This window comes from Carassius carassius, chromosome 30 (genome assembly GCF_963082965.1).
Source record: "Carassius carassius chromosome 30, fCarCar2.1, whole genome shotgun sequence".
In the NCBI taxonomy this organism is placed as follows: domain Eukaryota; kingdom Metazoa; phylum Chordata; class Actinopteri; order Cypriniformes; family Cyprinidae; genus Carassius; species Carassius carassius.
This window is the reverse complement of record NC_081784.1, coordinates 18272810-18297991: the sequence shown is the minus strand read 5'-3', so window position 1 is coordinate 18297991 and position 25182 is coordinate 18272810. Positions and strand designations below refer to the sequence as shown.

The following is a 25182-nucleotide window of genomic DNA, read 5'->3' as shown; positions in this document are numbered from 1 at the left end:
AATATACATTTCTTCTTTTCCCCAGGGGAATATATTAAGAATTGGAGACCTCGCTACTTCCTGCTAAAAACCGACGGGTCCTTTATCGGATACAAAGAGAAGCCACAGGATGCAGATCTTCCCTACCCTCTCAATAACTTCTCTGTTGCAAGTAAGTGATACCTTCAAGGCAAGACAAGTAAAGTTTTGTACATCCTTTTTTTTTTTTGTGAGGCAACAGAGAGCTCAGTCTCCATGAATTAACTCGAGTGGATGCAATGATCTGTACTGAATCCAAAATAATGTCGTATGCTAATTTGACAGCTAAAATTCCTAGCCCAAATTAGCACACTTTCTATTTTTCATGAACTCGAATTTTAGAATGTAGACATAATTTTAATTTCTCTCTGCCCATTAGAATAAACCAGACTTGTTTGCTAATGTCCCTTTAAATTACGAACATGTAAAATAACCTTTGTTATTATGAAAAGTTTGTGGTTAATTTTTAAAGGCTCTCAAAACAAGTTCAGAAATATACCACTCAAACCTTTAAGGCAAATCTGAAATGATCAAGGACCACTGTAAAAAAAAAAAAAACCCACCAAATCCTTCCAGATGGGCAAAAATGTGATTCATTTAGCCTAAATTCTTTACAGTCTTTCACAGCTCTGTTTCACCTCCTCCTTATCTTCTTAGTTTTTAAAATGATTTGAGTGGAATAAAATAATCAAAAGCAGTGACTTAATTCCTCTGGAACACAACTCAACCTCAAGTGCGTGGCTTTTAGCGCTGGTTCCTGGACACGTGCTGCAAGCAGCTCCCCAACCCTCCATTCGTCAAAAGGCCCAGCCAGGTTTTAATCTAAAGGCTGGAGGAGCGAGGGGTGGCCATACATCCAGCCTGGGCCGCTTGGCAGTGGGAGAGGATTGCCACATCTGTTGCAGAAAGCTGGAGAGGCCAGGTGGTGCTGGGAGGCTGATAGCCTAATGCACTCTCTGAAATGGCATCGCTCTCACCCCCGTGTGCAACGAGCTGCCACCAGACTGCCTTCCTCCGGACCGCTCTCTCAGAGTCCTGTACACAACCTGACCAGCCCTGCATCTGCTCCCTAGTATACCGCAGTCCATATTGACAAATTTGTCTTTTTTTAACAATGATTGCAGCATATGACAAATCGCTTTGCACGGTGAGATCCACCAATTTGTTCCGTTTAGATCTTTCACCACCAAAGATGGAAACACTGCCTTATAAGTACAGCTGGATTAAAAACAAAATGTATAAAGGAAGAACAGGAAATTTTGACAGATTGTAATGTTTATATAAACGTGTATATATATATATATATATACTGTATAGATTTCTATTTCAAATTAATTCAGTTTTTTTTTTTAACTTTCCATTCATCAAAGAATCCTGAATAATTTCTTAAGCAGCGAATCAGCATCTTAGAATGATTTCTGATGGTTCATGTGACTTTTGAACGGTAGTTCAAGTGTAAGAAAAATGTGAAACTTTTGTTAAAAATGGTATGAAAGTTTTTGACAACCAACTTGAATACAAAAAGTTTATTTCTAAGTTCTTGACACCTTTAAGATGTGTATGATTGTATGGTTAATGTTTTTTAACACTTACCTTTTTCCTTCAAAGCCAGTTCTCGCTAACATTTACAGAGCTGAATGCCATGTTGTGACTCCTGATGTTTTTGTGCATTGGCACCCTCTCAACCTTATTTTGGACTTGAGAAAACCTTTAAGTGATGTTGCATGCTGCAAGCAGCGGAAGTCACAGCTTCTGGGCTGTTTAATTGGCATGCTAGCTTTCCTTAGCGACTTTTGCTTGAAGCAATGTTCGTCATCTGTGATCTAATGTGGCAAAGCAAACAATACTGTCAGCTCTGCCTCCTCTCCTCCTGAGGTGTCACATTCTGGCTGCTGTGACCTTGTTTTTCTGCACTCAGCGTGGGACTCGATTTTTCCCCTACTGCCCAGGTAGATGTTCGGTATAGTGCATGGCTTCGTGACCTTAGAGGTGTCATCATTAACCTTCCTGTCTAAATTTAGGCCCTGCTGTCATTCAGAGGTGGCTGAAATTGGCCGACTGAGGGCCCTCATTATGGGACCGCTGTAGCGTTTCACCTGTCCTCTGGGCATTGGCCCCAAAATCTGTAGCAGCGATGAGCCCTGTCTGAACATCACCTTTGCCCCCTGCTACTTTCATAAAGTATCTGAGAAATACATTACTTCCCTCTGACTGGCCAGTGGCTGATGTGGCAGAGCGAAGCGCTGTATATGTTGCATCACATTACAGCAAATGTACCTCTCGCTCGGTCATCTCACCGTGGGACTCTCCCACCCGCTGCCTCCTCTCTGCTAATGGCCATTTGTTTTACATTGGACTTGCTGATCCACTCTGTTTATCAAATGAAACACTTGCAGCCTGAGAGTTAGAAAGTGGGTTAGGTTTACTTTAGTATTAAGGTCAGATTTCTCCCTGCTTGCATATTTATATTGTGTCTGTGGCTACAATTTCCTGTGGTCTGTCATTCCAGAATGCCAGCTGATGAAAACTGAACGACCAAAGCCGAACACTTTTATTATTAGATGTCTACAGTGGACTACAGTCATAGAGAGGACCTTCCACGTGGACACACTAGAAGAAAGGTGAGTCTCTAATGTAGAAAACACAACTATTCAGAGCATCATTATATGCCCATTCCAACAATAATGCACAGTTGGCAACCTTTTTTAATGTTATATAGTTGAAACAAGTAATCAAAACTGTTGATTTGGCCACCACCTCATACAAAAATTACAAAAAACTCTACTACTCACTCATTTTAAATGAAAGAATTAATAATGAACACTGAAGAAAACAATATATACAGTACATTAGTAATTGCTTTGCTAATAATGTAGTGATTACATTTATATATTTAGCAGATGCTTTAAGCAGTTCTATCACAGATATATCAAAGTGTACAATGCCAGGTTTATTAAAAATCTAGATTAGGAAATAAGCAGAGGTGAAATGCAGAAAAGAAGAAGGGGAATCTGTGTGTGTTTGTGTTTTGTGTACCTACTTAACCAAATTTTGATGACAAATTTGTACTAAGAAGTGAGCTGAACCTGACAAAATGTTCTTTTGCGAACTCCTCATATGTTAAAAAAAAGAAAATGAAAGTATAAAAATAGTTCAGTTATTTTTTTCTGTAATGCTGTGTGTGTTATGGTTAGGTTAGCTAAGTAAACATGTCTCTGTGTGTACACAGTTTGGTTTAAAGTTGTGGAGTGGTTAAGTGCTTATGGAAGAGGTAGTGAAGCTTAAATAAATGGGTGAATGGATGATGGTTTACTGAACCCATTCTGGTTCTGGAGCCTTAAGTCCTTTCTTCAATTTGATGTCTCTGTAATTTTCTTTGGACCGTATCTGTATGTAAAAAGGAAAAGCACAATTCCTCAACAAGTTGCATGATTTGATTTTGTGAATTTACCCTATATATGAGCAATAGTAATAGGGATGCTTGCCTTTAGCAAACACAAATGCAACCCAAAAAGGTGTTTTACCGAAACACTGGCTCACATTATTAGCTGATCCTCTTTTAGATGTCAGTTCTTTTTAAATCTACAGACAACAAAGTAGTCACATAAGAATATAAGTGATAATGAACTGTCAGAAAGACAGAAAAACATCACATACATGCATTATTTGCATGTAAAGAAGAACCAGAATTATTAGAAATTTTGACAGCCAGACAGTGTCCACTTAAGTTGAACTGTATATTATTTATAATCTGCATTAGTTTTCAGTTATTCAGATGGCAAATGTTACCCTGGACCAAACAAACAGTCATAAGGGTCAACTGTTCTAAATTGAGATTTATGCATAATCTGAAAGCTGAATAAATACATTTCACATTGATGTATGGTTTGTTATGATGGGACAATATTTGGCAGAGATTTGAAAATCTGGAATCTGAGGGTGCAAAAAAATCTAAATATTGAGATAATCGTCTTTAAAGTTGTCCAAATGAAGTTCTTAGCAGGGCATATTACTAAGAAAAAATAAGTTTTAATATATTTACAGTAAGAAATACACAAAATATCTTCATGCAACATGATGTCTATTCTAATGATTTTTGCCATAAAAGAAAAATCTATAATTTGGACCCATACTATATATTTTTGGCTATTGCTACAAAAGTGACTTAAGACCAAATATGGTATTTTTTCTTGATTTGAAGTGCAAAAAACACCATAAATTTTAGGTGGTTTAGGATTTTCTTTTAAAAGTAAACCTATTTTGTTTTAATTTTGATACTGAACCATTTGACTATGATGACTAAATCAATATTAAACAAAATTTTTTAGTGGAGGTCACCCTGACTTGTGGTGTCCCCCAAGGCTCTATTTTGGCCCCTTTTTTGTCCTTTTTATATATGCTTCCTTTACCCTCTATTAAAAAAAAAAGCATGGCTTTGTCACGTACGGGAACACAGGAGATGGAAGATCCAGTGTGAGCTTTAATAGGATAATCCAAAATCAGAACTAAAACAAGCAGGGGTCATAACCAAACATCAGTCCAAACAAACAAACCTTACCTCTCCGACCTGTTGTATGAATATAATCCCCGAAAGAACTCTTAGGTCTGCCAACCAGAGTTTGTTAACTGTTCCAAAGTCAAAATTAAAATCTAGGGGTGATCAAGCGTTTACCATAGCCGCACCTAAACTTTGGAACACGTTACCGATCCATATTAGAACTGCACCAACATGACATATTTTTAAAGCAAAGTTAAAAACGTATTTCTTCACTGCAGCTTATGACTTCTGATGATGTTTGTTGTCTGATGTTTTGCTTGGTTTGTATGCTTTATAAGTCTTTTACAATATTGTACAGTACATTGTTCAGCTGTAGTTGTTTGCAATTGTGCTTTATAAATAAATCGAGACTTGATAAGTAGCATAACTAGCAGACCTTATAAAAGCATTTAAAAGAGACTGAGAGAACATCTAATCACACAAAAGATACGAACAGACACTGAGTTGTTCATCCTCGTACTCCTAACTTGGTTGTTTATCTATCACAGTGCATTGCAGTCCCATGCACAATCGCCCCCCCACCCCACCACACAGCTCTGAACAGGAGTGGGACATGGTGTACTGGCAGAGGCCCAGAATCAGCGGGCCTACATGTGAGGAGGAGAGATGTGGCGACAGCTGGCTTAATGCCAGACTGTATTCAAAGCCTTTATCTCTCATTAGCAAAAACCGCTCATTATACACCAAACCACTCCACACCCATTTCATCCACATGACCTTGAGAGGCTGTGCAGGACACTTCGTAGATGTTACTGCGTTAACCCAATGGATCTTGAATTTGCTTTGGGATTTCAAATCGCCACATTTGGAATGTAACATCCACCACGGGTTTTGTACTGTAGCTTGCACTGAAAAAGAGCCAGAATGGAAATCCATACATTATGTTGGAAATAATAAATTTGTCCATCTCTTATTCTATTTGAGGGATCCCCACTAACAAATGGCAATGCACAAGAGTGTAAGTTTTCAGACTCTGCCTGGTAGGGTTGGATCAATACCAAAACTTTTGCTTTGGTGGAATACCAGCCACTTGTGGTACCTCTGTATCAATATTAAATCTGTACCTTATGCAACAATTGCACAACCTTGGCCAACAGAGGAAATGAAACTGTGAATGTCCATTAATGCAATAATTCTGTGTAAAGAAAATACATATACAATATATATTATGTATTATCTAAAATACAAACCCGATTCCAAAAAAGTTGGGACACTGTACTAATTGTGAATAAAAACAGAAAGCAATGATGTGGAAGTTTCAAATTTCAATATTTTATTCAGAATACAACATAGATGACAATTTAAATGTTTAAACTGAGAAAATGTATCATTTTAAGGGAAAAATAAGTTGATTTTTAAATTTCACAGCATCAACACATCTCAAAAAAGTTGGGACAAGACCATATTTACCACTGTGTGGCATCCCCTCTTCTTTTTATAACAGTCTGCAAACGTCTGGGGACTGAGGAGACAAGTTACTCAAGTTTAGGAATAGGAATGTTGTCCCATTCTTTTCTAATACAGGCTTCTAGTTGCTCAACTGTCTTAGGTCTTCTTTGTCGCATCTTCCTCTTTATGATGCGCCAAATGTTTTCTATGGGTGAAAGATTTGGACTGCAGGCTGGCGATTTCAGTACCCGGATCCTTCTTCTACGCAGCCATGATGTTGTAATTGATGCAGTATGTGGTCTGGCATTGTCATGTTGGAAAATGCAAGGTCTTCCCTGAAAGAGACGACGTCTGGATGGGGGCATATGTTGTTATAGAACTTGGATATACCTTTCAGCATTGATGGTGCCTTTCCAGATGTGTAAGCTGCCCATGCCACATGCACTCATGCAACCCCATACCATCAGAGATTCAGAGATGCAGGCTTCTGAACTGAGCGCTGATAACAACTTGGGTTGTCCTTGTCCTCTTTAGTTCGTATGACATGGTGTCCCAGTTTTCCAAAAAGTCTTCCAAAAAGAACAACTTTTGATTCATCTGACCATAGAACAGTTTTCCACTTTGCCACAGTCCATTTTAAATGAGCCTTGGCCCAGTTTCTGGATCATGTTTAGATACTGCTGCTTTTTTGACCTATAGAGTTTTAGCCGGCAACCGCGGATGGCACAGTGGATTGTGTTCACCGACAATGTTTTCTGGAAGTGTTCCTGAGCCCATGTTGTGATTTCCATTACAGTAGCATTCCTGTATGTGATGCAGGGCCATCTAAGGGCCCGAAGATCACGGGCATCCAGTATGGTTTTCTGGCCCTGACCCTAACGCACAAAGATTGTTCCAGATTTTCTGAATCTTTGGATGATATTATGCACTGTAGATGATGATAACTTCAAACTCTTTTTTCTCTGAGAAACTCCTTTCTGATATTGCACCACTATTTTTCGACGCAGCATTGGGGGAATTGGTGATCCTCTGCCCATCTTGACTTCTGAGAGACACTGCCACTCTGAGAGGCTCTTTTTTACCCAATCATGTTGCCAGTTTACCTAATAAGTTGCAAATTAGTCCTCCAGCTGTTCCTTATATGTACATTTAACTTTTCCAGCCTCTTATTGCTACCTGTCCCAAGTTTTTTGGAATGTATAGCTCTCATGAAATCTAAAATGAGCCAAAATTTGGCATGAAATTTCAAAATGTCTCACTTTTAACATTTCATATGTTATCTATATTCTATTGTGAATAAAATATAATTTTATGAGATTTGTAAATTATTCCATTCCTTTTTTACTCACAATTTGTACGTCCCAACTTTTTTGGAATCGGGTTTGTACTATAACCTTTTTGTTAACGATTCAGTTCATTTTGGATGACACTTAATGCATTCGAATGTAACTGTAAGAAGCAATTGCAACAGCAATATGATTTATTATTAATAATAATTGCAATAAATAATTTTTTTCACCAAGTAATATAGTTCAAATCGCACAATGACCATGTACAGTACCATTCAGCACATATGTTATGACTTTATTTATTCCACCTAGTAGCAAACATTGCATTGAAGAACAAGATTTCTTCATGTTTTTAAAGTAATTATGCCAAAGACTATAGAATGCCCAAGACATGTCACTTTTGTATAGTTTTGAATTGGGAAAAATGCAATGCTCAATATGGACGCTCAATCGCAGGAAGCCCTGCCTTCTGAATGTGAAAATATGAAATTTAATCGTAAACTTAGTGGACAGTTTTGGAGAATTTTATGTCACCCCATTTCCGGGTGACATTTGTCTTAAAAGGACTTTGGTTATGCTCACCAAGGCTGCATTTAAATGATCACAAATACAATAAATACAGCAGCCATTATTCCAGTCTTTTTAGTTTAGTCACCTTATTGTCTACAAGTGGAAATTTGTCTTTGGCTTCCCCACACAAATAGGAATTTTCTGCACCATAAGGCACAACGGATTATAAGGCACAGTCTCAATTACGGGGTCTATTTCTGTACTTAACCCATACATAAGGCGCACCGTATTATAAGGCGCATACTAAAACATACGGTCTGCAAAAAAATCTTTATTCTACTATTTAACAATACACTCACATAATTTTTTTATCAATCTTCTCCCACAAATCCATCAAAGTCCTCATCTTCTGTGTCTGAATTGAACAGCTGGGCAACAGCTTTTGAACAGCTTTTGCCATCAAACATGCCGGGTTCCCTCTCATCATGGATCATCGCTGCCAGCATACGTAGTGTATGTATTACGTCCCTGTATCAGCGGAAAATGGTCCGACAGTCAATCAAGCGGAGCACTTACCAAAGTCGTACAACAACATTTTTACAGATTTTGGAACTCAGTGCACACATAAAGCGCACCGGATTATCAGGCACACGGCCGATTTTTTTTTAAATTTTAGGCTCTAAGGTGAGCCTTATAGTGTGGAAAATACGGTACATTTAACATCATCACACAAATCACATAAAATACAAGTAACACAATCACCCACCCTACACACACTACGATCACAGTATTTAAAATCTTAACAGCAGTTGGCACAAATGACATTTGATACACATTTTTCCTGGCTTGAGGTTGCCTAAGACGTCTTTTTACTACTCAACACAGTTTTTGCTGTTCTTAAACTGACAATAGTCCATACAACATAGTCATATTAAAACATAGAACTCTTGTCAAGTTTCTTATAAACCATCTTTAAAATGTTGACTCACACCAAAATGTTCAGTCTCATGATCTTTCAGAAATCATTCTAATATGCCAAGTTGCTGCTCAAGAAAAATGTATTATCACTTTTTAAAACTTAATGCATGCTTGCTGAATAAAGAGTATACATTTCTTAAAAACAGTGATGTATGCGTGTACAGAATGTATGTACATATCAGTTTTCATAGAGAATTTATTTTTTGAATTCTTGAAAATTCCTCTAATACTCTTCTCAAACCATCAAAACAGACCAGCATAGCTGGACTGGAAAGGCAATGGCACCAGATAACCACCTTAAACTAAGCTTTTTTTCAGCATGGCCGAACTTCAGTGCTGAATAGTGGCATGTTGTTTAAGCTGGTTACCAAAATTATATTATTATACAGTATACCACTGTAGTACTGTGCTATACCACATAGTCCTACTCTCTAGTTCTCAGTCCGCTTCTGTGAAATAGTGAGAAATTGCTAGCTTCGCTCAGATGAATCCATCATTATTAAACTAACACATGCTCAAAAACATGAATGCACCGCTGATTCTACACAACAGATGTTGTGCTGCACGACAAATGAAAACTCAATGGAGGGAGACACTATTCGCAGAGAGGGGCAGCTTCCCCACTCATATTAGATTATGCTGTCATCTAGTTTACATTTATAAGTGAATCATTTGTTAGTTTGTGTGTCTCAAGTGTATTCTTGAAGTATGAAGAAGTTTTTTTTTTTTTTTTTTTTTTTTTTTTTTTTTTAACAAACTGCTTTGTGTCTGTTTCCAAAGGGATGAGTGGGCAGAGGCGATCCAAATGGTGGCAGATAAACTTCAAAGACAGGAAGAGGAACGTATACAGTGTAGTCCCACCTCACAGATAGACAACATGGGAGAGGAGGAGATGGACACATCTATCAGCCATCACAAACGCAAGGTGCCTTCAAATACAGATTTTGATGTTTGCTGTAGACTGGGAAGCTGAATGGCAGAAACCAGCAAAACGTTTAAGGAATAGTTCACCTAGAAATGAAAACTGTCTAAAGATTTACTCACCCTCAGGCCATCCAAGATTGCTTATTGGAACAGATTTGGAGAAATGTAGCATTACGGCACTTTGATGGATCCTCTGCAGCGAATGGGTGCCGTCAGAATGAGAGTGCAAACAGCTGATAAAAAACATCTCAATAATCCACACGTCTCCATTCCATCAATGATGAACTGTTGCTTCTGGCCAAAATATGACTCCATAATCTGTAATGATGCTTCCACCAGTTAATTGTCAGTAAATTTTCTGCAGATTTTCAATCTTGGGTGAACTGTTCATTTATGGCCTGTTTCTATGCCTGATAGTAGAGTTTGGATGCTGATCCCAATATCACATGATGAACTAAGCAGCAAAGACAATGAAAAATGAAACAAACTTCTCAGCTATTGTTTGATTTCAGATAATTTAAGCAGTTTATAGAGTTCGGGTTCTGACACTTAAATGTATCCCCTTCTCATGTAAATTGGATATCATGATAATCAAGTTTTGTTCTGGCACAATCCCAAATAATCTTTTTGTAATTTATTAAAAAAAAAATACTAAATGTAGCAACTAATAAATCACTTAATTTTTTTTCTCGAGCATTGAAAGCTCAGAATACGCCTACAGCTGCAGCCCTGCAGATTCAGGATATATGAAACCAACTTTATGACTCAGTTGCGCAAAATTAGGAAACTCTCTCATTTTTAAACAACAAACTAATGTACAAACTTGTCAGTGTGTTGGTGGCAGTGAAGTCTGTAAGCAGCAGGATTACATCCCTGCAGAAGAGATGTGAGATGTGGACATATTCTGATTGAATTACATTAACAAAATAGAAATGTAGACCTCAATTATATGCACTGCATTTCAGTAAGTCTGACAATTTATTGCTTTTTTCTTTCTTTCTTTATTGCAGACAATGAATGACTTTGACTACTTAAAATTATTGGGAAAAGGCACTTTTGGAAAAGTCATTCTTGTAAGGGAGAAGGCCAGCGGGAAATATTATGCAATGAAAATTTTAAAGAAAGAGGTTATTATAGCAAAGGTAAGAATAATGAGGAATATTTCTGATCTTTTTATTAAGGATAAGGCATTTTGTGCTGTACGTTATTTAGCAAGGTTCAGATAACAGAGTCATGGTTAATGACAATTTAACAGTTATAAAAGTGTCATTTTAATCCCATGCTTTTTGAGAAGCTTTGTAATAAAATCCTCATAAAATCCATGACTTCACTGTGCACATGCACTGTAAGCAAACATGGTTTATCTTGAGAAAACACAATTCATGATCCACCTTCTCTTTCTTCCCGTAGGACGAAGTGGCCCACACGCTTACAGAAAGCAGAGTACTAAAAAACACGAGACATCCTTTTTTAACTGTGAGTGCACATTTTACAATGAACTATCATTCAGAGTGGATTTACAGACACCTTAAAGCTCCTAGTGCTTTTGAATATATGATTGGCTTTTCCCTGGAGCCTCATTATAATGTAGAGAATAAACTGTAATAAATTAGCGGCCTAGATGTAGCTGTGCATCTGTTGAGAAGTCGCCAGTGAGAGGTAATTTTCTGACACTCCAGATGCTGTTGTATGTCACGCAACATACACAGCAGGTTTAGCAAAACAATTTACCACTGTCAGTCAAGCTGGTGTTCCCTCGTAAACTTCACCTTCCCCTTAAAGTAAGCATCAAGGCCTGTGAGAAAAAGTAAATCTTTTCATTTTCCCTTGAGACAAACACTTCTCTTATCACATACATTTTGATGAGAGTCTCTCACGTTGCGTTTGCTTTAGTTTTGTGGGGCTTTTTGCTTTTGTTTTTCCTCTAATGGTGTATCCACCTGCTGTTTCAGTCTTTGAAGTACTCATTCCAAACAAAAGACCGCCTATGCTTCGTGATGGAGTATGTCAATGGAGGAGAGGTACGTGTGCGTCTGCATTTGTTTTTTATGTCTGTCTTTTCGTCTGTGTTGGCAGACAGTCTATTTCTGTAGTAATGCCGTCACTAATATCTGTTTACTCACTGTGAGGCTGTGCGGAGCTCAAAATGTTAATCTGTTATCAGTAGGGGCGTAACGGTACGTGTATTCGTACCGGACCGTTTCGGTACAGGGCTTTCGGTACGGTGCACACGTGTACCGAATGCAATATTTTGTATGCGGAACATAGGTAGATTTTCGTGTTTCCACACGAACATATTAAGTGGCCGAAGTCTCCGCGTTCAGCGCAAATCCCGCCCTGCAGCTGTTTTCAAAAAGCTTCACGCAAGTGTGAACAACACTACAATTAGGAAAAAAACGACTGTAATTCAAAAGCAGCTCCCGTCAGCATTTAAACAGACCTTTGCTCTTAATTCCGATCGGGCCAACGCTATAACGAAATCTGAGCAGGTCTAAAAACTGAAACTGTTGTTGCTGCACTTTACACTTTGGAAAAGTTATATATATATTTTAAATATGAGCAGGCCTACAAGCTGGGATTGGTAATGCTGCACTGTAATCATAGTTATTTATTTATATTTTTCATTATATTTTATTATGTGATATTGGTTTGAGACAGAGTATTTTATTTAGTGAAGACCTTTGCAATAGTATTTTATTTCCTATTCTTTTTTTTATTATATAACGTAATATATTTTATTATATTTTATTAAAAAGTGTTTAAAAAAAGTGTCAACAAATTGTTAAAAAAAGTTTATAGTAATAAACAAACTGCAGTTTAATGTTTGCATTTCTTTCCTTTACTGTACCGAAAATGAACGGAACCGTGACTTTAAAACCGAGGTACGTACCGAACCGTGATTTTTGCGTACCGTTACACCCCTAGTTATCAGGGAAAGTTAAGTTCAAGATCATATCTTGTGATGCATCCAGGGTTTAAAGACACTTTCTCTTATCCTTTGGTAAAAATTTTATTAGTAACAAAATGATCATCCAATATTATTAACAGCCGATAATAATTATATTTTAGTGTCTAATAACCAATTTTTTTTAATGATCTTTATAAATGATACATTATTACTATTACATCATTTTATGCAAAATGATCTTGCAATCTAAATGTGTAGAAATGTATCATTTTATGCACGTTTGTTTTGGAACCTACTGTAAATGGATAAAAACTAATGTTAAATCAATAGCAACATATATATTTTTATTTATTCCATTATTTTATGCATTATATTATTATTTTGCCATCTAAATTATGCAAACAAGGTATAACGTTTTTACCTGTGAATAGTTTGTTGTTGATTGTTGTAGTGCTTACCAAATGATGCCATTTAATCGGCAGACTCGATATTAAACAACCAATTGCTTATGAATATTGTTTGAAAAATGTCAGTCAAAGTGATATAAATAGTCAAAATGTATTGTAGTGTTGTTGTATTTTTAGTTCAATACTTGTAGTTGCTCAGGATGTGCTTGGTAGAAGTTTGACAGCATCACTCTGTTGATATGGCAGAGTACAGGATTCCATCTTGAGGGGCTCAAGTTTTGATAAATGAAATTCCACCACCAACGGTGCTGTTTAATCAGAGAGGCAGCAATCTCGCTCTCATTCCCTCAGCCTGCAGTGTCACCTGCTCCCCCTGCTTGGTCCAGCCAGAGCCTCTAACCTCCACACGCTGCTCAGAGCCCAACAGTCTCTCCCCTTTCAGCCTGGCCACATTCACAGCTGCCAGTGCTCTGATGAAGGCACACCTGTCCTCGGCCACCCCGGTCCCCAACACGCCACCCGCTTACCCCCTCCCCCATTAGTTAGCTCTCCCCGGACAGCCATATTCAAACATCCCATAGACAGACTCTTCTCATTGGGCTTCTGGGTAATTTCTGTAAGCCGGGTTCAAGTGGAGCTGAGGGCCAGACATTTGACAGAAACTCTTGACATCTGACTCAGGAGGGAAGAGGAAGTGTGGGGAACTCCATAAAAGATACAGCAAAGATGATTGCAGGGGACAGGATGTTCCTGCCTCTTTAATGGAGCATTAGCCCATGAGCACGCAGCGCTACCTTTAACAAGATTGGTGTATTGATTAAAATGCTGATTTAACAGGCCGCACTGGCCTGTCTCTGGAAAGCCGGGGATGATGTGCCAGCTGCTGTCTGGGTTCGCTGGGCGTCCTCCGAGGGCCTCGCCATCTATCATCTCAATATGGCGATGTGAGGCAGTTTGTGTTGTGTTAATTTCCTCGAATAAATCAGTAATTATAGCAATCCTGTCCCTGCTGTTTATCCTGCAGCTGTTTTTCCATTTGTCGAGAGAACGGGTTTTCTCCGAGGACCGCACGCGCTTCTACGGCGCCGAGATCGTTTCCGCCCTGGACTACCTGCACTCTGCCAAGATTGTGTACCGGGATCTCAAGGTAAACAGAAAAAGGGGATGGAAGTCATATATGTAGAGAGAAGGTTTTGTTCTATCGCGATGCCTTTATCTGAGTGTATGTCATGGGATGCGGAAAATGTAATTAAAAGCTCTAGAGTTTGGGGCTTTTTTTCTTTGGATTTTGGAAACATCAAACTCTGGCGGCTGTGGATGATGACACAGTGTTTTGCTCGCAGCCTTGGACCAAGACGGTTGTGGAAGTGCCAAGAAACTTGGACAAACAGCTTAGCCATAAAAATTTAAAAAAAGGTTAAATTAATGTGGCTTGAAGTTTCTTTTCACTTCCAGGGAATAAATATATTATCCATGTAGTTGTCTACTTTTTTTATAATTTTTTAAAAAGATATTATTAACATCATGAATTAAGGATACTAGTGTATAGGTACAAGTACCTAACCAAGTAGGTACTATTACAAGTGTTTTGGGGGGGTGGGGGGGGATTTATGTTATTAATCATGAGGTCAACACGTGTAAAAGCCAATACAGTATGTGTTCATTGTATTAATTAAGATGCTTTAATGAAAAGGAAGGAAATATATTAATTCACATTGACTATAAATGAAATAAATCCAATCAATTCAAAGTGCTAATTTGATGCAGATTTGAAAAGAGCTAATTTTTGTGTTAACTACTAAGTTTTGTGTTTGTTGTTTTCAAAAAGTCAGCAAATCCACACTCTTTTTCTTTTCTGCCTAGTTGGAGAACTTAATGCTTGATAAAGATGGACACATCAAAATTACAGACTTTGGCCTTTGCAAGGAAGGAATCACTGATGCTGCTACCATGAAGACCTTCTGTGGGACGCCAGAGTATCTGGCTCCAGAGGTAAAGAAACCCCTCATGATCAACAAAACCCACAACTATTCCAAAAACTGGATAAACAATGGAGCATCTGCAGGAGATCATAAACTAATTTATGATGATAAGTCCTAGTTATGGCTTGAATGATTAAATGGTCCCATTCAAATATTTAGTTTTAGCTGTCATGAGAGTGTTGTGCATGCAAGTTTATAGTAATATTTTGCATATAATTATAATAATGTGATTTAGAGCAAAAAAAAAACACTGCTATCATAGCAATAATAACCATGCTCTGTGATACTGAATTAAGATGTGGCTTGCACAAAATATGAAATAATGATCAGGAGCTCCGTACAGTACACTGAATTGTACATCAGTGAACTGTTCAAATTCTAGAAGCTTCTATAAAATAAATGTATTGCTATTCTATTCATACTAATGTAATACAATCTGTTTTACGTTCTTACAAATAATTGTATAAAACAGTGATTACAAGTAATTGTTTTCACTGTTTAATATGTTGTAATACTCATATAAGTCAACTGTAATGCTCACCAAGGCCGCATTTATTTGATAAATACAGAAAAAAACACAGTAAAACTGAAATAATATTACAATATTACAATCAATAACATTGTTATCCATTATATGTATAGGCTTCATAGAAATTATTGTAATTGTTAGATATTTATATCAGTAATATAAATGCAGCCTGTTAAATCAGAGCACAGGTCATGTCTTTTAAATAACAAAAATAAATATTACACTTTTATTTTCTTTGAACAGTAGTTTGCTGTCCAACCAGAGGTGTACATGGTGACCAGATTGCAGTGGCTAAATCCATATTTATAGACAGGAGGGGGTAGCGGGCGTGAGTGGGAGGGGGTATAGATTCCGCTCGAAAAAGTACGAAATACAATTTGGCGCAACATTTTGTTTTGCTCAGCCTGGCCGCTGTGCCAGGAGATGATTTGAGTGTTGGTTATTTTTCACAAGAGTATGTGATTGCACAAAAAAGTACGTGCTAAACAGAGGCAGATGGTGGCAGATGGGGAAGGTTGGAAGAAGGTGGCTGGGAAACCTGGATATCTATACTGCCGTACTGGTGTAAAAATAACAGAGCACTGCCTGAGCCAAGTTCTGGAGATGCAAAGTAGAGGGGGATTAGAGAGAGAGAGAGAGAGAGAGAGAGAGAGAGAAGAAGAAAGAGAGCGAGTGTGAAAAATATTTCGAGGAAAAAAAGATTTTCTTTTAGGGTTACAGAAGTGAAACTGGAATAGTTTCGCATTAATTTGGCCCTCGGCAAATGTTTTAAGTGTTAATGAGAATGAATAAAGATACATTTACAGAAATACTTATCTAATAACAGTTCGCTTTCACAAGCTGTATGTCATCTGTCATTGAGTTCTCATCTGTCACATCTTTAGCATTTAGTAACTGCAGCATTTCTACAGCATGTTTGCAACCAATAAAGCACATTATCACTGGTTTCCTGGTGTGATTCAGAGCACATTAGCTTTTTCTGAATGAGCCTCCAGGATGTGCGTTTGTCAGCATGCAGGTGTGGCTAGTGTTCGTCTTCTTGAAGGATGCAGACAGGTGCTTAGCAGCAGGTAAGCCTGCATATTGCAGTAGGCGTGTGTTTATACTATGTGTGCATATATTTGACTGCACTTTGCACACTCTTATCTGTGTGCATGTGTGCAAGCGTCGTCGTGTAGCCCGGCCAAAGTGGGATAAGCTCATGGAGGCTGTCTGTTCCACTGCCCTGCTGAGGAACTGGGCTGGTGGAGCCACAGGCTCTCTGTCCCATCCCTCCCTGTCCAGCCCTGCCAAGGGCCCAGTCCTGGGAGCAGCAGCCTTTCCACATGGCTGTCCGAGCAGGGGCCTGTTCCTCCCCTGCGGCCGCTCCTCCTCGCCTGTGGCTCTGGAACAGGGAGACCCCAACTGGCTCTGTGTGCATTAATCGCATCCCCGCCTGCAGCCGAGCTGCTCACGCACACACCCAGGACAAACAGCACAATCCACCCATACGTGCCGCGCACACACATGAACGGTCTCCTCGCTTACGCTCCTGTTTGCTTCCAGAACACACAGTTCTGTCCAGTCCTGGATTTAGACATGCATAAGCACACACATTCTGTCCATGTAATTTGAATACACATTTGCTCACACTTATTAAAGCACCCTTAGCTGTGGTAAAATCACTGTAATGCACATGAACATCTGCAAAAAATACATTTGGTTTGTTTAGCCATTTATTTTGGATGGCACTTAATGCATGTGAACTTAACTGTATGAAGCAGCTTCCATGGAAATATGATATAAGATAACCATGTTGTGTAAATAATTAATTAATAGTTACAAATACAATAAATAACAATTCTGGCAAGTAATATAGTTCAAATCAACTATGCAAAATGTACCATTCAGCACATTTGATTTATTCATTGAAATAACATACACTCTCGTTTGAAATTTGGAATTGGTAAGTTAAGGTTTTTTTTTTAAAAGTGCTCATCAAAGCTGCATTTATTTGATGAAAATACAGTAAAAAAATACTGTAGAATAATATTACAATTTAAAATAACTGTTTTCTATTTGAATATAATTTTATATATAAAATTTAATTTATTCTAGTGATAGCAAAGCAAAAAAATTTGCAATTGTTACTCTAGTCTTCAGTGTCACATGATCATTCGGAAATCATTCTGTTATGCTGAATTGGTACTTTTTTTATTATCAATGTTGCTACATAATATTAATTGAATGTGTCCTTGAGAAGTGGAAATATAAAATACTGACATTTATACTCTGACATTTATAAGTGGATAGTCATATACACCCATCTCACTGTATGGAGGTTGTTAGCACTGTGTTCACACATGAACGTTCACATTGTGCTCCCTAATCAGACAGAGTAATGAATGCTGCTGTTGACTTATGCAGGTCTGCCCGTTTTTAAAGATCAGAGAGGAGACATCATTATAACACCACCAGCATATGCTTCCCTGGCTCTGTGCCAGCCAGCCTTGTCATTAGTCAGACGTATTAATCACGACTCTCCTCTCTGAAGAGCTCCTCTACATTGCATGCTAACTGCAGCCGCCTTATTTCTGCCACCTAGACTTTAAGAGCCACCGGTAAGGTGTGAAGCATCCTCAGTAATTGGGGCCCGGGACTCTTGCCCAAAAGTATAGCTTTGATCCAACGATATCAGGCTTTTAGGATTGTGCTTCCAGGATCCAAATATATCCTGAGCTGGAGAAGAATGAATGTTTAGATGCTTTTATCAGTCTAGCACTGATGGGTCTGAGAGATGGAGCTGGCTCACGCTGTCATGGGTTTGGTGATGAGAAGCTCTACAGTAAGAGTGTGTGAAGGGCTGCCATTACCAGCTACTGATATTCATATATAAGCACTGATGTTCATAACTGCCATTCATTTAGGAACTCTTAGCTGTAATGACTCTTATGGAGATGAGATTGATTCAGTGTTAAGTTACACATGAGCAACTTCTTTTGAAATACGTTTACCTAGCTCTTCTTCTGCATCATTCAGAATTTAATGGAGAATGCCTTTTAAACTACTGGTACAATTTAATTCCTGAATTTGATGTGAGGTAGCAAACAGGATTCTTTTTTTTTTTTTTTATTAAAGGGACTATTTTTAACTAGAAAAGAGGCATTTGTCGAGGCATTTGTCAAGACAAACTTTGTTTGGAGTTTTGGAGAAAAAGCTTTTTGAAGGTCTTTTTTATAGGCCTTATGAAGGGGAATAAAGACGCAGTCGAATGGGTAGATTGCTGGATGGATGGATATATGTATGAATAGATAGATGGCTTGGATGAATAAATGAGTGGATTAAATGTAGTAAAATTGCAAGTCATTAAATACCTCTTTCAGTCACCAAAATTCCAATTCAGCTTCCTGTGGGATGTGTCCGATTCAATTCAAATTCCCACTCATGAACTGAAATTGTGGTCAATCCTGCACAACACTGTTTGAGTTTTTTGAGTGTTTGTCAAAGAATGATTAACAGGTTAACACTTTAACATATTTAACATTTAATTATGAGATGTTTTATTTCTGTACCAATTGTCCATTTTTGGGTCCACCTGTGTACCTGCGCTTTGTCATGAGTGCTTTCATGCAGAAATGTTTTCAGATGTGTTTGTTTTCAGGTGCTGGAGGACAATGATTACGGCCGTGCGGTGGACTGGTGGGGTCTCGGTGTGGTCATGTATGAGATGATGTGTGGCCGACTGCCTTTCTACAATCAGGACCATGAGAAGCTCTTTGAGCTCATCCTGATGGAGGACATCAAGTTCCCCAGGACCCTCTCTGCTGATGCCAAGTCCCTACTGTCAGGCTTGCTCATCAAAGATCCCAATAAGAGGTACAATCTGCTCAGCCACAAGTCATAACAATACTGATCTGAATGAACTTTATTCTTTATGCATTTCAACTGGTCTTTCTGTATTTTGCTTCAGTTACAGCACTTATTTAGATAGGAACTAACTTTAGTCTTCTGACTAAAAACCTGTGGCTTCCTTTTGTTTTCCTGTCAGACTTGGTGGAGGTCCGGATGATGCTAAGGAAATTATGCGCCATAGTTTCTTTGCTGGAATTGACTGGCAGGATGTCTATGATAAAAAGGTAATTCAGAATTTAGGCTTTCCTTATGCATCACTACACTTAAAGGTGCTCTCAGTATTTTATTAAATGATGACCTTATATTGAAGTCCATTTCTCCATTAGAGTAAAAACAGAAAAAGACAACTTGTAATTGTAAACTTTTTTCTTGTAATTGTGACATAATGTTTCACAATTGCATCTTTTATATGTCATAACTTATGAACCAGAAACAGGCTTTCATAGATATAGCAGTGGTCTACAAATTTATTTCGTACATCATGGAAAAGCACATTTCTTAAGTCACTGATGCCATTATAGAATATTCAGACATGATTTAAAAAAAATTTTTCATTTCTTTGTATTTTCTGAGGAAAAAACTGAGTAAAATGTTATTAAAAGTGCACACAACCAAAATATTTTTAATAGTACATGACAGTGCACTAATAGGTCACTATCACTTGAACAGCCTTCTCAAATAGCACAATGGTTGGCAGAGGAGGTGTGGTTCAGAGGCTTTAGATTGAGCCCTCCAGCTCACCCTCATTCAGACTTAGATCTGCAAAAACAGGTGCTCTGTTTTTTTTTTTTTTTTTCATCCCCCTCTCTTCCTTCCTCAGCTGATACCTCCCTTCAAGCCTCAGGTGTCGTCAGAGACAGATACCAGATATTTCGATGAAGAGTTCACAGCTCAGACGATTACAATAACCCCTCCTGAAAAATGTGAGTTTGTCAGATGTTTGTTGTTTATCTCTGCATACATTGACAATTCTGTAATGACACCAAAGCGTATTCAAGAAAACATGTCTGATATTGTGCTGACTTAATTATCTTCTCATTTTTTGGCACAAATCTCGATCACCTGAAAACTATGGGTGTTACTTTTTTGAAAGTGAAAGTGATGTGTAGTCAAGTATTATGCCCTCGGGATTTGTGCTCTGCATTTAACCCATCCAAGTGCGCACACAGAAGTGAGTAGTGAACACACACACACTGTGAACACAGCCATTTTTGCTGCGGGTTTGGTGCCTAGCTCAAGGATCTCACCCCAGTTGTGGTATTGAAGGTGGAAGAGAGCACAGTACATTCACTCCCACCACCTGTCAGTACCGAGACTCAAACCCGCAACCTTTGGGTTATAAGAGCTAACATGTATCATAGAGCTAAACTACTTTTTCCATCAGCAACACTGACTGTATACACATTTATAATATGATATGATAATGTAAAATGTCTGTCGATATTTAAGATGTGCAGGACCATTTAAGTTTGAATAAAAGTAACAACCTTGTTTTCACCCTGCAACGGTTAAGTCTTCCACAGACTCCATATTCAACAGCTTGTTTCCTGTAAGTGTGTGGGTGCCAGTTATTTGGCATATTGCAGGCTTTTTGTGACCTGATGGGAAGTGTAAAAGTGGCTCAGATAAAGTTTTCTTCACGGCTAACTGCAGAAAACATTTTATACTCATGAGCCTGTTAAAAAAAATGACTGGTATTGTTAGCTTGGCTGCACCTGACCGATTACCGCTGTGCCCCTCTCTGCAGTCGATGAAGATGGGATGGACTGCATGGACAACGAGCGACGGCCACACTTCCCCCAGTTCTCCTACTCCGCCAGCGGGAGAGAGTGAGCGCCACGCAGCCGACACTGCCTCATCCTCATCAAGGTTACCACTGGAACAAATTTGTTCTTCAGCTTCTAACAGCCCTGGCCCTTTTGACCCTCCATCGTCCATCTTGGTTCTTTCATTTGTTTATGTAGACCAAGGGAAACTTCTGATTTAGGGTGACGGGAATTTGCACTTCGATTCGAACCGAGGTTCAGCCCACTCAAACGTCCTCACAGCTCCAACCCAAAGGTTGTGTCAGGATGAGAGAACTTTTACTGTTTTTGTTAGGACTTTTTTCTTTACTTCTTGTGTTTCTCTGTTTTGAGACGTTGCTCCACATTCCTTATTCAGTGGGAACTAGTAACTAGGTGTTTGACACATCCATTTAGTTCAGATAAATCCAACTGCATGGCTAAAGATTCACATGGGTTTTGCGATTCCAGGTATATGTAATATAGCTACTCAAAACCGCTCCAGTCTCAGCTGCTTCTGTTGTTACTGTTTTTAAGGTTCACCTTCTGTTATATAAAGTCAAAACTGCCATAAACGGTTTACTCAGGCTTCACAGAGGACATCTGTGTTCAGGACTAGCTTTACCCCTCACTGTTCCGTAACTCAGTATTCCTCCGTACAAAGCCCTGTGAACCTGAGCTATGCAGCGCTAAACCCTCACTTAGACTACCCGTAAGAAAAACTCACTCAGATTAATTCATCCAAGGCTTTGTTTCTTACATATCATTCCCTAAAAGATTGTCCCAGTGTTACATGGAAAAAACAGCACGCTTGACTAATGTGGAATGTTTTATCCACCGATACACAGCTGTGACATACAGCCGATGATCAGACTGAATTCCCCCAAAGCCCAAACTGTTTTAAGAACAAGTTGTGTGAAAGCCTTTCAACTCAATGCTCAATAGTGGAAGCAGTGTAACCACAACAAAAAGCCAGCATTAATGGAAAGAATGACAGGGAGCACTATTTTTTTGTTTTATAAGAAAATAAGTCATTAAAAAAAGAAAACCTATTTAAGCAAATATAATTTATTTTTGTCTTTTTGTTTGTTTGTCCTTGCGTTTATTAAGAGTTAAGCTTTCTGAGTCTCCTTTTTTGAGTGAATTAAATGCACCTAAAAAGGCTTACGAATGTAAATGGGTCACTGCAAAGGCCTTCATTGCTTTATATTTAGTTTTCCCTTTCCACACCAGTGTAGTGTTGTTCTGTTGTTTATTTCCCCACAGGAGTTTGACTCTCCATCGTGAGCAGTCTGAGTGATGTTGAAATGTGTTGCTTGTCTTTCCACCAATGAAAGGGCTTTAAAAGACCATACTGATTTATTCAGATGGGTTACTGTATGTTAAAGTCTGTAACAGAGCAGGACACGCTTTTAATGAGCATTTAAACATGACACTGCACATTCTCATTGTTTCGAGGCAGGACTGTGAACAAGGAATCATTTTACTTGAATGCAGATATCGATACAGTAAGTCAAATACTATTTTGTTTCGAGTGCTAATGTGGTTTGGTACATCTAGTGTCATGTTCACTTTCCTTCTTGAAATACAGTGGTCCACAAATCAAATCCATCCACCACAGACTCATACGCCAATCAGACATTAGCATAAGAATCCTTGTATACATAAGTTATGGTTGCAGACTGAGGATTTACTTGGATGAAGCTTGATAAGAAAGTTGAGAAAACCTGGAGAGTTATGAATGAGTTGAGATGGACAGTGTTCTTTAAATTGCATCAAAGGGAAATATCTGGATTATTGAGTAATGATTTGATTTATGCAGTATATTTCCTGATAGTGTTTGGCAATAAAAAACCTGCTGTCTGTGTGTGGGGTTTGTTTTCTGAGTGTAAAGATGGCTCGTGTGCATGTTGCTGTTGTGTTTAGGGTGTCAGTTTAATTTGGGTAGGAATGGTAAAATCTTTTTCTTTTATAATTGCCTTGGGACTTTTTGAGGCAATTTGGCCAAGTGCAGCCCAGGTAAGAGGTTTGGGGGAGAATATTCATCTTGAGGTGGGACGTTAGTGAAGAGGGAAGTGATACACGAGGAAGGAGTGAGTTTGGACGGTGTTTATATGAAATGTGACGTAGAACAAGGTTTGTTAGAGTGGGGTTTCTTGCAAGTTTGTTAAGGACTGGCATGGGTTTGATGGCGGATGTTTAAGGATGATTCAGAAAGTTTCTGTCCAAATCCCTCAAGCTTTCCGCCAAAATGCCTGCGTTGATTGTGTGCATTGTGAATTGTCCACTGGTGTAATGTGAGATGCTGTAGCATGGTACTGTTGCTCTATTGCCAGATTTGACTGGTTTTAGCTTTCAAACTGTGATGTCCAACCCAATAATGTTTTCTGACAGCACAGCGGTGGTACTGTGGGAAAATTCACTGTTTGTGTCATTCTTGTCTTCCAACTTGGACGTTTTGCTTTAGATCATTCCTTGTCTTTTCTCCCATTCCTTTTTCTTGTCCTATTTATTTATTGTTTTTGAGAGGACGAAAGAAAAAAAAAGTTAAAGAACTACCTATTTTAATTTAATGGGCTTTTTAGACTGCTGACCGGTTTTTTTTTTTTGTTTGTTTGTTTTTAATCAGGTGAATAACTGTTTGTGTCTTGTTTTACATTTTCTGGTTAGGTAACTTTTAGAGTTTCAATTTATATGGAATAGGGAGATAGAAGCACTCCCTTTGTATGTTTTTTTTTTGTCACTTCAGATTTGTGATTGTACAGATTGTACTCATTAGGATTAATCATTCATACTGTGATGCTGTTCATCCATTACATTAACTTTAATATGCACTTGTGAGGGACCAAAGGGTTTTCCTCAAGTCATGGAGTGGCAGAGGACGGTGATGTTCAGTCGAGCCGTATCTTGCATGTGAAAGATGTTAGTAATACTTTATTTAAACAGCAGAAGGGCCGTTGGCTTTGGCCTAATCAATCATACACTTTTGTAACTCCATATTTGAACACTTGGCTTTGTATCTGCCTGTAGTAGCACTTTCATACCCATTGCTCTTTTTATAATAGCTCAGCATCAGAAAAAAAAGGTCCCTGCTTATGGGGAAAAAATAAAAAAACAAAAAAGAATAAAGAAAAATAAAATTAGAGGAAAAAAAAGAAGAAAATACTTGAAAGCACAGATTCGCCCCTCATGACCTCATGCTACTTTACTTTCCTGAGTGATTGTGCTCTGTAATATGTAACGGTGTGGATGCAGATAGACCTGAAATGCTGCCAGGAGACACAGACAGACTAATATTTCCCAAGATTCCCAAATGCTCTAGTGTTGTAGAAAAGTCGAGCTGTACTGTTGTCACACTTTAAGAATTTCAGAGGACCTAAAGTCATTATTCCCTGAATACTGAACAAGTGTGAGGAAGGGACCCATGGAGACAACAGGGCTTCATCCCTTCTAAGCGCACATCCGTGTGCACACTGCTGCTACTGTTTGTACTGTCTACAACAGACTCTCTCTATATTGCGCTCCTGGTAGTGTATTATGTATGAGCATGAACTGTAAAGTATTTATTTAAAAACAAAACAAAAAGACAAAGAGAAGAAACAACAAAAACATTTTATCTCCATGTAGCTTTAGAGTTTGTGACATTTCTTGACCTTGCTAGCTCTGTCATTAGATCCATGTTAAGAACTAGTCATGTGGTTAAGAACTTTACATGAAAGGGATTAACATAGAAAAATATATAAAAGAACTGTATTACCATCCATCATAAAACAAAGTTTATTTCCTTGAATACAGTATAGGGGCCCACACAGATGCGGAAAGCTTATCTGCAAGAAACTGTTTTTGTACACAGGACATCCTAGTATTTTTACACATAAATGTATATGATAGGGATGCACATTATTTTCCTTCTTACAGACTGCTTAAATAAAGCACTACGTCAATCTGCTGTGGCTCGAGTCGTGTTTCTTTGATTTGCTCCAGAGTCCAGACAAAACATTGATGATTCATCATA

At 38.3% G+C, this 25182-nt stretch overlaps 1 protein-coding gene across 3 annotated transcripts in view; it reads left to right on the top strand.

Moving 5' to 3' along the window:
* The window catches only part of LOC132110797 (RAC-gamma serine/threonine-protein kinase), an 87644-nt gene extending 63951 nt beyond the window's left edge, over window positions 1–23693 (top strand). For all 3 annotated transcript variants that reach the window (XM_059517752.1, XM_059517754.1, XM_059517753.1), the window contains 12 exons: window positions 26–151; window positions 2528–2639; window positions 9523–9667; window positions 10677–10808; window positions 11077–11142; window positions 11619–11687; window positions 14006–14128; window positions 14845–14973; window positions 19133–19347; window positions 19520–19607; window positions 20204–20306; window positions 21131–23693. In XM_059517752.1, coding sequence (XP_059373735.1) covers window positions 26–151; window positions 2528–2639; window positions 9523–9667; window positions 10677–10808; window positions 11077–11142; window positions 11619–11687; window positions 14006–14128; window positions 14845–14973; window positions 19133–19347; window positions 19520–19607; window positions 20204–20306; window positions 21131–21216 — 1394 coding nt within the window. In that variant the 3' untranslated portion in view covers window positions 21217–23693. The remainder of the gene's footprint in view (window positions 1–25; window positions 152–2527; window positions 2640–9522; window positions 9668–10676; window positions 10809–11076; window positions 11143–11618; window positions 11688–14005; window positions 14129–14844; window positions 14974–19132; window positions 19348–19519; window positions 19608–20203; window positions 20307–21130) is intronic.
* The last annotated feature ends 1489 nt before the right edge of the window (window positions 23694–25182 follow it).